Source organism: Labeo rohita, chromosome 18 (genome assembly GCF_022985175.1).
Source record: "Labeo rohita strain BAU-BD-2019 chromosome 18, IGBB_LRoh.1.0, whole genome shotgun sequence".
NCBI classification, from domain to species: Eukaryota; Metazoa; Chordata; class Actinopteri; order Cypriniformes; family Cyprinidae; genus Labeo; species Labeo rohita.
This window is the reverse complement of record NC_066886.1, coordinates 20346844-20360547: the sequence shown is the minus strand read 5'-3', so window position 1 is coordinate 20360547 and position 13704 is coordinate 20346844. Positions and strand designations below refer to the sequence as shown.

At 34.5% G+C, this 13704-nt stretch overlaps 2 protein-coding genes across 5 annotated transcripts; both read right to left on the bottom strand.

Annotated features, from left to right (window-relative positions):
- Positions 1-250: 250 nt before the first annotated feature.
- Positions 251-5089, bottom strand: c18h3orf33 (c18h3orf33 homolog (H. sapiens)). 2 transcript variants are annotated; one of them, XM_051135525.1, is made up of 5 exons: positions 4869-5089; positions 4637-4696; positions 3670-3823; positions 2584-2747; positions 251-688 (listed from the first exon to the last, which is right to left on the bottom strand). In XM_051135525.1, the coding sequence occupies exons 1-5, from the start codon at positions 4974-4976 to the stop codon at positions 416-418; spliced, it is 759 nt and encodes a 252-aa protein (XP_050991482.1). In that variant the 5' UTR covers positions 4977-5089; the 3' UTR covers positions 251-415. The 2 variants fall into 2 exon arrangements, with proteins under 2 accessions (XP_050991482.1, XP_050991484.1); XM_051135527.1 differs by having other exon boundaries at positions 2584-2744.
- Positions 5090-5676: 587 nt separating this feature from the next.
- Positions 5677-13351, bottom strand: slc33a1 (solute carrier family 33 member 1). 3 transcript variants are annotated; one of them, XM_051135524.1, is made up of 7 exons: positions 13259-13351; positions 11602-12385; positions 9938-10140; positions 9642-9826; positions 9373-9490; positions 7561-7776; positions 5677-7474 (listed from the first exon to the last, which is right to left on the bottom strand). In XM_051135524.1, exons 2-7 carry the CDS (start codon positions 12341-12343, stop codon positions 7307-7309), a joined length of 1632 nt encoding a protein of 543 aa, XP_050991481.1. In that variant the 5' UTR covers positions 12344-12385; positions 13259-13351; the 3' UTR covers positions 5677-7306. The 3 variants fall into 3 exon arrangements, with proteins under 3 accessions (XP_050991481.1, XP_050991479.1, XP_050991480.1); XM_051135522.1 differs by having other exon boundaries at positions 13105-13338; XM_051135523.1 differs by having other exon boundaries at positions 13193-13338.
- Between the last annotated feature and the right edge of the window lie 353 nt (positions 13352-13704).

Sequence of the window (13704 nt, the reverse complement as noted above, 5' to 3'; positions counted from 1 at the left end):
GAAAGAGAAAACCGAGAGGTCTGTGGTATATGGATTTATGGGAGGAGGGAAGAGTACAAAGGCTTTCCGGTTGTCAGGAATATGATGGTGGTGTCCAGCACTACAGGTGTAGGACAGCATGAAAAATGTGATGGATTACACAACACTGCGATGTGTTAAGAACGTCTATCTTCATGTTGGGTAAATAAGGGCATGTGTGAAGAGACACATTCTTTACAGGTCAAAGTAAAAATTAGCAGAAAAACACATGGAAGTTTCAATCATTTAAGTTTAATTGCTGCTCACCTCATCCATGAAGTTCAGGTCTGAGATCAGCAACGCACCACTTTTAGAATAAATACACTTTTTTTAGAATAGATACAAAACACAAAGTTTTTGTGGTTTTTTTGAAAAAAGAAAAAAAAAGAGGAAGATTTCACTTCTCTTTAGTCCCTGATGTCCATTTGAAGAGTTTCTTTATTGAGCTGACCAGCATATTGTTCTTCAAGACGTTAGCAGCTCTCTCCCAGCGACTCTCTTCCTTCCACAGGCCTTTCCCTTTCTTCTCTGCTCTGCTCTCGGCCCTTAGAAAGCGCTTGTAGAGACGCCAGTAGATCCGAGAGTGAGGGTCCAGACCCACAAAAGGAGAGGTCCTAGCCAATCCATACCTCAAAAGTTCCTCATTCACACAGGTGTTGAAAAGTGAGCCCTATGTGATAGAGTGGGTTTAATGGATCATCTTGTGTTCAGTGCACTAATAACATGAAAATAACATTAAATTTATTATAAATTTAAATATTAATATCTAATATATAACAGTATTTACAATAGCTCCGCCCACCAACATGTGGTTGGGCTAGACAACGTTACAAAAGATGGTTGCCAAACAACAGCTCCAGTGGTGTAGATGATAAAGCGCATAGTCTTTTTGACGTGATCGACCCGAGTTTGAATCTGCCTTTTCACATCTCATATCAGAATCAGAAAATATTATATCGGAAAGGCATTTATTTTCAGTAAAAATTAAGGAAATAGTCAAAAAGTTGGAAATAAAGTTTCGGCTAATGTTAGGGGCAGGTGTAGAGAGGGTTTTATTGTCCCAACAAGGCGGGATAATTATTACATTTTAATCAGTGAATCTACATTCATTTTCCAGTTGCTTGTGATTACTATATTTTTTAAAAATCATTTTATAGAAGCTGCATATAACAATACAAAGCACAATTTTTTGCCATTTTTTTTTCTAGAGCCAACAGTTGAAATCAGAAGTTTTATATACACCCTGCAGAATCTACAAAATGCTCATTGATGCTTCAGAAGAAAAAAAAACGATGTATTAAGAGCCGGGGGTGAAAACTTTTGGAATTTGAAGTTCATGGTAAAATTACATATTTTGTCTTCTGGAGAACATCTTCTGTAGCTTCTGAAGGGCAGTACTAAATGGAAAAAAAAATATATGATATTTAGGCAAAATAGAAAAAAATTACACATCCTTATTCCGTTCGAAGTTTATACCCCTGCTTCTTAATGCATCATTTTTCCTTTTGGAGCATCAGTGAGCGTTTGAACCCTCTGTAATAGTTGCATGAGTCCGTCAGTTGTCCTTTGTGTGAAAAGATGGATCTCAGACTCATACAGTCATTGTTGGAAAGAGTTCAAACACACGAAAATGCCAAAACACCAAAGAATCTGTGACCTGAAGGACTTTTCTGAAGAACAGCAGGCAGTTTAACTGTTCAGGACAAACAAGGAACTCACTTACAACTATCACTAAACAAAAAAAGTACAGCTGTGGATCATTCAGTTAACAACACAGCATTAAGAATTAAGCGTATGCAAACTTTTGAACAGGGTCATCTTTATAAATTCAACTATTATTTTTTCTTGTGCACTGTAAACGTCTTTTATGTGAAATATCTTATACAGGTCAGTACTACATAACAAAAATAATATGCATTTTGTGTGATCCCTTTTATTTTGGTAAAATAATTAACATTTTGCAGATTCTGCATGGTGTATGAAAACTTTTGGTGTAAAAATTAAAATTAATATCAAAATTAAGAATAACAAGGGCTCTGACAAAAACTTTCTTTAAATGCTTTTAAATTATTTTATCTGCAAATCAGTTTTGAAAATGACCAATACCGATAATCATAAAAAATGCTTAATATCACACCGATAATCGGTCTACCCCAATTTAAACAAATTGTTTCAACTGGGAACCCACCTTTTTTTTGTTTTGAAAAACCCAAGCTTTATTAACAATAAATAAATACAAAATAAACACATTTCTACACTTGGAAAATGCAAATTAATACAATCTCATAATTCTGTGGTCATTTGTATACTAAATATATCTTCTTTTTTTTTTTTAGTCATGCCATGCTCTAAAAAAATTTATAAGGTCAAAATGTTTGAGTAATTAAAAAATAAAATCTAGTAAATCACAAACAGCTGGAAAAGAAAATAGGTCTTTCTTTGAATGTTGTTGTGGAAAACTGGGTCTTGTAGCCAGAAAGGTTATTCCCTAAGACTCTCATTTGTCAAGCTAACAACTTTCCTGGTGGCGTCTGACCCTGTGCAAATTTAGTAAATCACACCTACCCTGTTAACTGACACTAGGCAGTGGAGGGTCTCATTCTGTCGAGCGATCAGTCGGAGCCACACCGTCTCAGCTGGTTTCAGCTGTTGACCAATCCAGTCTTGCCCTTCTGAGGTCAGCTCCACTCCAGCCAGACGCACATCCAAAAGGGTCACGGGCTGACCTGCTGAAGCCAGTGTGAGTTGTCATCTCAAGCCAACGACCCTTTAAAACACTATATCAACAAGACTGTATTTCAAAGTGCTTTTATGATGGGAAAATAGTTTACGGAGCCAGTGTAAAGCAGCGAGACTTCTAAAAGATTTAAAGAATGGATCATTTTCTGTGGTCTGGGAGGACTGTTATGTGAACAAGACCCATAAGGTCACGCTATCCTGATGAGTATTAGTCTCTGTGGTTTACAGGAGAAAGCTAGATACGTCCATATGGTACAAGCACTAAGAGGTCAAGCTTAACAAGGCCATCTGTGAATCACAGTGACATTGATTGATATAATCTCCTTATCTAAACTTCAGGGAGTTGATACGTGACTGGTATAGCACATTTAAATCACATCTAAACTCATTTTAAAGGCATGGCTGGTTCATAATAGAATTACTTTTGACGACCTCTTTCTATTATCTAGCTTACAGAGATTAATTTGAAAATACTGAAACACAATCTTGTAGATGTGCAAATGTTATCAGTTCAGTGGCAATTTGATTAAGTTCTGAAACAACAGGAGGTTTTACAGGGTTTGGAGTGTAACAATAGCATGAGGGGACAGAGAAATCATGCTTCAGTGACTTGAGTGAATAGGCCTGAATCCAAGTTCAAAGCCAAAGTCACTTTTTTTGGTAGCAAGAAAAAAACGTCTTTATGCTTCCTAACACAGCAGGAGATACACAATTATGAAAAACGATAAAATAGTTTCTAAGAAAAATGGGCTTTTAAAGATTGATTTATAATTGAGGCCAGCTGTTCAGATGAACCCAGTGGTCCCTGTGACAGCTGTGAAATAATGTGCAGGCCTACTGAAAGGATATTTAATTAAAGTGTGTGAGGGGGTCTTCTAAAGGACTGCAAAAGGGGGTTGTGTGGTTACTTACGTTTACTAAGTAGGCGACTGACCAAAGGGACATAAATTGGGATGTGTTCCACTTCAAGCCCTTTCTCTGTGATATTACTTAGTCTTCCTCTGATGCTGATGTTTCTTTCAATGAATCGGGCTGGAATGTCAGCTGCGGAGCCAAATTTTGTAATCTGCAAAACAAAGACAGGACAATATGACAAGAAAAACATTATAGTTCACCCAAAAAATGAAAATCCTGTCATTAATTACTCAGGCTCATGTCATTCCAAACCCGTAAGACCTACGTTCGCCTTCAGAACACAAATTAAGATATTTTTGATAAAATCTGAGAGTTTTCTGACCCTCCATAGACAGCAAGGGTCCTACCACGGTCAAGGCACAGAAACACAGTAAGGAGGGTCAGAAAGCTCTTGGAATTTACCTAAAATATCTTAATTTGTGTTCCGAAGAAGAACGAATGTCTAACGGGTTTGGAACGACATGAGGGTAAGTAATTAACGACAGAATTTTCATTTTTGGGTGAACTATCAGGGCATCAGGAACCTCTGGTGGTTTATGCCATAACTACACCGTCATGCTGGCAGAAACCATGCTCCCATCCCCTTTAACGTAAATAAAAGTAGCTTTATAAAACACCAGGCATAAAATATCACTATTACCTGACAGATATCAATAAATTAGTTACCATGATATATATAACTATTGTTTGTGAGAGCCCAATGCTCTGCCAACAGTAAGAAAATACAATAATATGCCGCGGCCAGCGTGTGTTAGCCAATCAGTAAAACAGTATAGACAGCATTCTGCCAAACTCAACCAATGGTGTGCGTTTGGGGCGTGGCTACCCGTTTGTTTTACAATGTTTTTGTTTGCAGGCTGAGCTATTACCATCCGTTCAAATGCAAAATACAAAAACTGAAGTATTAGCATAAACACATTACTTAAACTTGAAAGCGTGTCATCGAGTGTGTTTGTGTATTTACCAGTCTGATGCTTCTTGCTATGATGAGAAGACCAGCGAGACCAAGACACGTGCTTATACTCTGTTGGGAAGCACATTAAAATATGCAAATAATAAGATAACACAATGAAACATGAATTGCGTCTTGCATGGATAGCTGGCATATTCAGTTTGTAGTCCGTAAACGCAGTATCTCAATACATTTCTACACCATTAAAATGAAATGACACGCATTGTTCAAATCTGTTACTTACCCGGACAAACGTTAAGTTATCGTCAGCAAATTGTGATATATGTGCAATAACGTTTTTGGAGGGCTTATCCTCCTCGTTCACTTCTAAAGGATCCGAACCTGGCGGCATGTTGTTTACAGAGGAAGAACTACAAAATGAAGCCACGCCCACTGTTCAAGGGTAGCAACGTAGGACAAAATAGTGAAAAACGTTTTCCATTTTACATGCACATGTTTTAAATGGATCCAACTTCCTTTCATTTATTTGTATATAACATATGCATTTATTTTTTTTTTTTTTTTTTTACATAGAGTTTCGGAATGTTGATAAAAACGTTCCTTGGAACAAGTATTTACAAAGATCCAAAGTCACCGCAGCTGTACCCTCTCCTCAAACCCCTCTTCCCACTATAAAACAACATAAAACAAATTATGGTGAACACTTAATGAAAATTACAAATATAAAGAAATTTGCATGAGGAAAATTTTTACAGCAGGTAAAATATTTAGCCATACAGTACAGTATTTTACAGGGATAGTTTACAAAAATTCTGCAATTCAGTCAAACTCATTTGGCTTTTTTTCCCTCCATGGAACACATATCTGTCAGAATGGCAGCCTCAATCACTGTTCACTTTTATTGAAAAAGATGATGCAAAAGTGAAGGGAGACTGAGGCTGCCAGTCCTTAAAGCGATAGTGCACCCCTAAATTAAAACTGTCACCTGAATTTGTTCAAACCTTTCTTTCTTCTGTTGAACACAAAAGATGATGTCTTAAAGAATGTTAGGAAACAAACAGTTGCCGGTAAACACTGACTTCCATAGTATGAAAAAAAAAAAAGAATGATAAAATGATAAAAGATGAATAACTAATTAAATAATTGTCAGTTTTGGGTGCACAATCTCTTTAAATTTCACCTCGGCATCACTGAAAACCAACTTTTAGTAAAAGTGCTGGTGATTGTTTAAATATCCCAGTCAACCAATAACAAACATTACAGTTGTAAATTCTAGGCTTTCCTTTCCACTGCTGAAAAGTCTAAATCATTTACAGAAATTCTAATGATTAATTTGCTGACATGGGTTTTGGTTGCGCTAACAAAATCTGTTGTCTTAAAAGACAAAGCTGGTTTCATGAATAGTAAGTTCAGTCACACACATTCAAACTTCACTAAAATCACTGGCCAGAAAAACAAAGAAAAAATACAAAAAAGAAATTAAATATAGTCTGCTATCAATATTATTTTTTTTTCCTGGCCTTGCAGAAGTTATAGTTAACTTTCTTCACTATACATTATATTGATAGCTAGGTCATTTGATTTATATACATAATAGAAACCGACACTGAACATAATAGAAAACAACATAATAAAACCATTTCCACCTCTAAAACCAATTTCAATAGCATTACAACCAGTTTCATTCACAATTATGTGACTGATGAGGCAATTTGGGTCTATAATGTATTAATATTTACATTCCACCTGAAGAGTTCAATTAGAATCAAGTCTTTCTGGAGATAAAGCATAAAAGCTGAAATGTGAATTTTGCATGCATATACTTGAGGTCAAAAGTTTACATACACCTTGCAGAATCTGCAAAATGTTAATTATTTTACCAAAATAAGAGGGACCATACAATAAGATCATAAGATATTTCACATTAAAAAAGACATTTACATATACGTCCACAAGAGAAAATAATAGTTGAAGGGCAGTACTAAATGAAAAAAATTATTACATTTAGGCAAAATATGAAAAATGTACGCATCTTCATTCTGTTCAAAAGTTTACACCCCTGGTTCTTAATGCATAACTTATTTTTTGGAGCATCAACAGCTGTGGATCATCCAGGAAACAACACAGTATTAAGAATCAAGTGTATGTAAACTTTTATAACTTCAACTATTATTTTCTCTTGTGGACATATATGTAAAATTCTTTTATGTGAAATATTTTATACAGGTCACTACTAAATAAAAAAATAACATGTATTTTGTATGATCCCTCTTATTTTAGGTGTATGTAAACTTTTGGCCTCAACTGTATATCATGTATGATCATGTACAGTCTTGTTGGAAGAAATGTGTATGATATTAGAAACGCAAAACCACAAGGCACAGGAACTCAAGTATTTCTAAGACAAATGCTTGATTAAATAGAGCAGTGAATGGCATGCCGCTATTTTGTATCGTGTACTTCACACATACGCTAGTGCCATTTCTAGATGTACAGATTCAAATTTGGCCTTAAAGCTTTAATTCTTGGGAATAATGGAACAGTTATGCTAAAAATTTGATAGTACAGTATATTTTACTATTTCAGTCCTCAAAGTGTTTAAAGCCTGTCTACAGGCCTGCTGTAGCATGACAAAAATAAGTCGTCACTCAGAGAAGGAAAAGAGAGGGCAAGGCATGGAGTAACTTTAAAACAAGAGACAAGAGTCCAGTTGAGATTATGCTATTTGGCAACCCTGCAATGCCACGCAGAGGGGCTTTCTTCTTGTAACCGCTTAATTCTTTTCCCGAAGAAGATCCACCAGCAGAGACCGATCAGAACACACACCACAGACTCAACGTAGTAACCGTCCAATGTTGTCACACATGTACCACCCTCTCTGACACAGAGCTGAAGACAATATAAGAACAGGTTAAAATAGGTTAAGCATAACCAATTAGCAAATGCCTCAAAGAATGATTCAATTTAACGCTTACCCCTGCTTCTTCAACCGAGCCGCATGTCTGGCCTGGGGCTCCCTGACACTCTTTAAAGGTGAGAGGGTCTACCAGCCATAGAGCTAGAGTAGAGGGCCAGTTCCCACCTAGATTAGTCACAGTGTTCAGAAGGGTCATGTAGGTGCCCCCTATTACAGGGTCACTGACCTTGGCATGAAAAGCCATGCAGGCAACATACATGCTGTATAGTGCCACCTAGTGGAGAAACACATTTCACAATAAATGCTAACACTTTACAATACAGTGACATTTGTTAGCATTAGTTAATATTAACTAACATGACCGAACAATGATCAATACATTTATTACACTATTTATTCATCTTTGTTAATGTTAGTTAATAAAAATACAGTCATTCATTGTTCAGGTTAGTTCACAGTGTATCAACTACTGTTAACAAACACAACTTGTGATTTTTATGAAGCATTAGTAAATGCTAAAATTTACATGAACTAAGATTAATAAATGCTGTAGAGGTACTGTTCATTCTTAATTCGTGTTAACTAATGTAGTTAACTAATGTTAACTGATGAACCTTATTGTAAAATGTGTTACCCAACAAGTGTGTTGATTTTAATGAACAATTAATAATTTAAACAACAATAATATATTATTATATGGGTATATATTAGTGCTGTCAAACTGATTAATCGCGATTAGTCATATCCAAAGTAAAAGTTTGTTTGTACACAATATGTATGTGTGTGTGTGTGTGTGTGTAGTGTAGTGTGCACACACATACACACAATCTTAATCACTTTAAACTTAGAATTATAATAATATTATTATGGCTGGTCTGTGTGTGTGATTCCAAAAAATTGGAAGACTTTCCAAACATATATAAGAAACAGACTCTTTTAAAAAGAAAAAAAAAAAGGTATTTTTATATTAGGCAATCATATAATCAGAAAAAGTAACTAATCTTAATTTGAGTATTTTAAAACATAATGTAATATATCACTGTAACACTGTATGTATGTATACATATGTACAAATAAATAAATAATTTTAATACATTTAATCTATATTTAATAAATAGATTCTATAATTGCAGGTACATTTGGTGTCCAAAGTCATTATTTTTTTCTGCTTTTTCCATTATAATTTGCTGCTTATATTTTTAATTATGTTTTTTTTTTCCAGTTAATTATTGTTTTTTTTATTATATTGATTATTTTAATAATTTGTATAAATATTATATTGTTATGGCCTGTAACATCTTGTGATCCATGACAATAAGTAACAATTTATTAAAATAATAATAAAAACAAAAAAAAAATCCAAATGTCCAAAGTCACTTTTTTCCCCCAGCTTTTTTCAAGTTATATTTTAATTATTTTAATAAGTTATGGATCACAAGATGTTACAACCCATAACAATATAATATTTATTTATATTATAAGTTATTAAAATAATAAAAAATATGTCCAAACGTCCAAAGTCATTTTCTTTAAGCTTTTTTCAAAGCTATATTTCAATTATTATAATAAGTTATGGATCACAAGATGTAACAGGCCATTAAAATAATAATTATATAATTAAAATAATACTTATTAAAATATAAGCAGATTGATGAGGCAATTTGAATCTATAGCATATTCATATTATAGTATAATACTATTTATAGAATAATAGTAAATGCTGAAATTAACATTAATTAAGATTAATAAATGCTCTATAAGTACTGTTCATTCTTAATTTGTGTTAATTCATGTACTCAACTAATGTTAACTAATGAACCTTAACAAAAAGTCATTGATCAAACTGCTGACAAAGTTAATATAAACTAACCTGATGTACTGCATAGCTCAGCAGCACAACAGCATAGTAATACACTGGAAAGCCTTCCTCCTGCCGAACACTTGGGGTCCACCAGACCAGCAGGGCATACTCCAGACCAATCAGCAGCCTTTGAGGAACACAAGCCACAGGTATCCCATTACTTTAGCCGATGCATGTATTCCCTCTAATGATTACACATGTGGCTGTATCAAATCTTGTGTACATCACAGCCAAGAATCAGTCAAGAGTCAGGGCACGTGTGTTGATTTTGTTTGTACCTGAATGGGAAAGCTTTGTAGAAAACATCAAGTGGACGTGGTCCAGCTGTGTATTTACTAATAACTAGAGGCAGCAGGATCTGCAGAGGCACCATGGGAACTGCCAGTAGAGCCAGCTGCTCTTTAGGAACCCCAGCTTCTACTAGCTTTAGCCCTGTCACGGCATCAGCTGCAGAGAAACCGATCTGAAAGTAGAGAGGAAGAGGAAAAAATGAGACTGATTTACATATAACTATAAAGTTACAGGAATCAAAACTAGAGTAAAAGTAAGGTAAGGCTTGACTAAATGACATTACCTTAGCAGTCAACAGAAGGGCACAGAATGTAAAGACAGTGGGCATTTTAATTATAGACAACAAAAGTTTGTAAGTCTCCATAACACTCTGTGTCTCCTCTCTAGGCTTCTTCTTATTAAGATGCTGTTTGTTGTTTTCCTTTTTCAAGACAGCAACCAGAGTGGTAGATACCATGAACACAATCCCCCAGAAAAACAGGAAATCTGAAAGAGAGCAGAACAGAACAAAGTACAAAGTATCAGTAAACCTGCATCTCTTGTTACAAGATTTCATTTATTTAGGGGGGGGAGGTAAGGCACCCTAAATTTATTCAAGAAATATTTTTTTTTAAAGATTTTTTTAAAAAGTTTCCTATGCTCATCAAGGTTGCATTTTTTTAACAAAAATACAGAAAAAAGTTATATTGTGAAATATTATTGAGATTTAAAATACCGGGTTTCTATTTTAATATACTTTAAAATGGAATCTATTCATGTAATGCAGCGCCAAATATTCATCAGCCATTACTCCTCAGTCTTCAGTGTCAAATGCTCCTTCAGAAATCATTCTGATTAATTATCAATATGCTGAAGTGTTGGAAACATTTGTGCAGCTTAATATTTTTTTCAGAACCTGTGATACTTTTTCAGGATTCTTTGATGAATAAAAAGTTCAAAAATCTTTAAAATGGAAATATTTTCTAACAATATAAGTCTTTACTATCACTTTTTTATCACGTTAACACATCTTTGCTGAATAAAAGTATTAATTTCTTTCAAAAAAAGACAGAAAACAACTGACTGATCGCAAACCTTTGAACGGTAGCGTGTATTGTTACAAAAGATTTCTATTTTAAATAAACACTGTTCTTTTTTACTTTTTACTATTTTTTTTTTATTATTATTATTATTTATAAATTTTAATATTAATTCACAGGTTCCAAAAATTAATATTAGGCTGCACAACTGTTTCATTGATAATAAATCAGCATATTAGAATGATTTCTGAAGGATCATATGACACAAGACTGGTGTAATGGCTGATGAAAATTCAGCTTTGCATCACAGGAATAAAGAAAAGGATATTAAAACAAACAAATCTCTATTTTAAATTGCAATAATATTACACAATATTAAAATTTTTATGTATTTTTAATCAAACAAAAGAAGCCTTGATGAGCATCAGAAACTACTTTAAAAAAACATAAAAAATCTTACCAATCCAAAACTTTTGAATGACAGTGTATGTATATATGAAGAAAGAAGAGGCTTCTTTCAGAAACACCAAACATACACACATATATATATATATAAGACGTCCTTATGCTTACCAAAACTGCATTTAAGTAATATTAATAATTTATTAATTAATTTAATTAAAAAGTAAAAACTGTAATATTGTGAAATTAGTTTGAAAAAGAAAGAAAAATAAAAGATTTTATAAAAATATTATTTATTCCTGTTGTGCTGCTTCATATTTTTGTGGAAACCAAAGAAACATTTTTTTTCAGGATCCATTAATGAACAAAAACATCAAAAGAACACTTAAAATAAAAATGTTATGTAACAATTTCCAATTTTTTACTGTCATGTTCATTTTAATGCATTTTTGCTGAATAAAAATATGAATTTCTTTAAAAATAATAATAATACTTATATATAATGAATATAAGTTGTTAAGCATACCTGAGAGTGTTACAATGCCCCGCTCCTGAGGCTCAAACCTCAGATACTTGTTGCAGAAATCAGCAGACTCCAGAGCCAGAAACAACACATTTCCTAGAAAGTATCCAGCCGTCTGACCCACAGAGTTACAAGTGGAAGCATAACCTACATTCTCCCTGGACAGCATAGTCAAAGCCCAGCCATCAACAGCAATATCTTGCGTGGCTGCGAGGAAAGCCAGCATGAAGAAGACCGCGGTCAGAGTGATTACATCCGGCCCTTTTTGTCCATCTGCCTGAAGCATTCCATCAACCGTGACGGATAGGTAAAGCATAAAAAGACCCAGCAGGTACTGAGTGGGCACCAGCCACGACTTCCTCCTGCCAAACTGCCGCAGGTAAAGCGAGTCCACCAGGGGAGCCCATAACAGCTTTAGACTGAAGGGCCAAAAGACAAAGCTAAAATAGGCCTGGTCCTTGTAGCTAACGTTCTTACTCTGCATGATGAGAGGAATGCTTCCGGCCAAGCCTAAGGGAATGCCCTGAAGTACATACAAAAATAATAACAGGGCCACATTGCCCAGTTCTCCTTTAATTCCACGACTCGCTTTTGTTTGTCCATCAGCCTTGTCTGAGTTTGGTAGAAGAGCCTCCTCATCACCCTCCACTTGTAGCTTGGATTCCCTTTCTCCCATGTCTGGGTTGGACACCACAGGCTTCCGCTGCCTCCCGTTCTTGTGTGTGATAGATTCAGACAGTTCCATCTTAACCTGCTGGGCATCAATCCAGATATCTTCTCAAAACACCTGTGTAAAAAAATATATAATAAAAAACAAATGAATAAATAAAACAATGAATACAGCTGCACCAATGTGTCTGTGAAAAACTTGAACATCATTGAGATTCTAATATTATTCTTTTTAATACATTAAATTACTTATTATTGTATTCATTCATTTTTATTTCAGTTTTAGTTTATTATGGTGGTACATGAAGTTACTAAACAAAAATGAGAAATTCCAAGCCTTGGCAACTAGCTGAGGTTTAGATACATAGATAGACAAACAGACAGACAGACAGATAGATAGATAGATAGATAGATAGATAGATAGATAGTTAGAGACAGACAAACAGACAGACAGATAGATAGATAGATAGATAGATAGAGATGGACAGACAGACAGATAGATAGATTTAACATCTGTTTCAGCTAGCATTTGTTTTGTTTCAAATATCAAAAATAGTTTTAGTTTGCTATAACAACAGTATAACACTATAACAAGACTAGGGAAAATGTGCATTCCACTCCAGAGAAGTTCTCTGACATGAAACCACTTAACGAAACAGATGATGAAGAAAAAATAGCTTGTTTTTCTTGTCACGTTAAGCTGAGTAAACAAAACAAATAATATTAGCTCGAGACATTATTATGCAGCACATTTTGATTGTCGGACATACTCAGAACGTGACAGTCACACAAGTATGAGATGGTATAGAAGCAGAAAATATACTGATTCATGGTTACCTTGCAATATGAGGACATACCACATGACAAGTCAAGACATCAAAGAATCAATGAACAAAATGCTATATGAATGACGAAATAAACAGACCGCTTCTTGACTTCAGATGAGCAGCACTTTACTGACACAAAAAATCCATGTAAATATATAGTATACCTAATGTTTACAAGACGCAGGGAAGCGCAGTTAGTACACCTGACTGCCGAAATGAGTAGGAAGCCGGAGCGGTGCGTCAGTAAAATGTGTCCGAAAGCTTCAGCTGACGTGTCTTACAGCGTTTGTTTTCAGTTCCGGCATCATGTAATTTGCACACCGTTTGTTTAAAGATAATTAATATTCTGTCCATGCATATATTTTACATATTAGTGACACATGACAGGTTTGCTGTTGTTTCTATATATATTCAACCCCCCAGAGACTGCAGTACTTTACAAATACAAGCTTTTCTGCAGATCTTTATAAGATTGCATCTACAACACATTACTGGCATATTAAAAGCGATAATGTCAAATTATAATGTAATATTTTTAAGTTCTACGATTTTTTTTAATAACACAGCTATGTCGTAATTATTTAACCCAAGTTCAATATTGCTGTTTTTA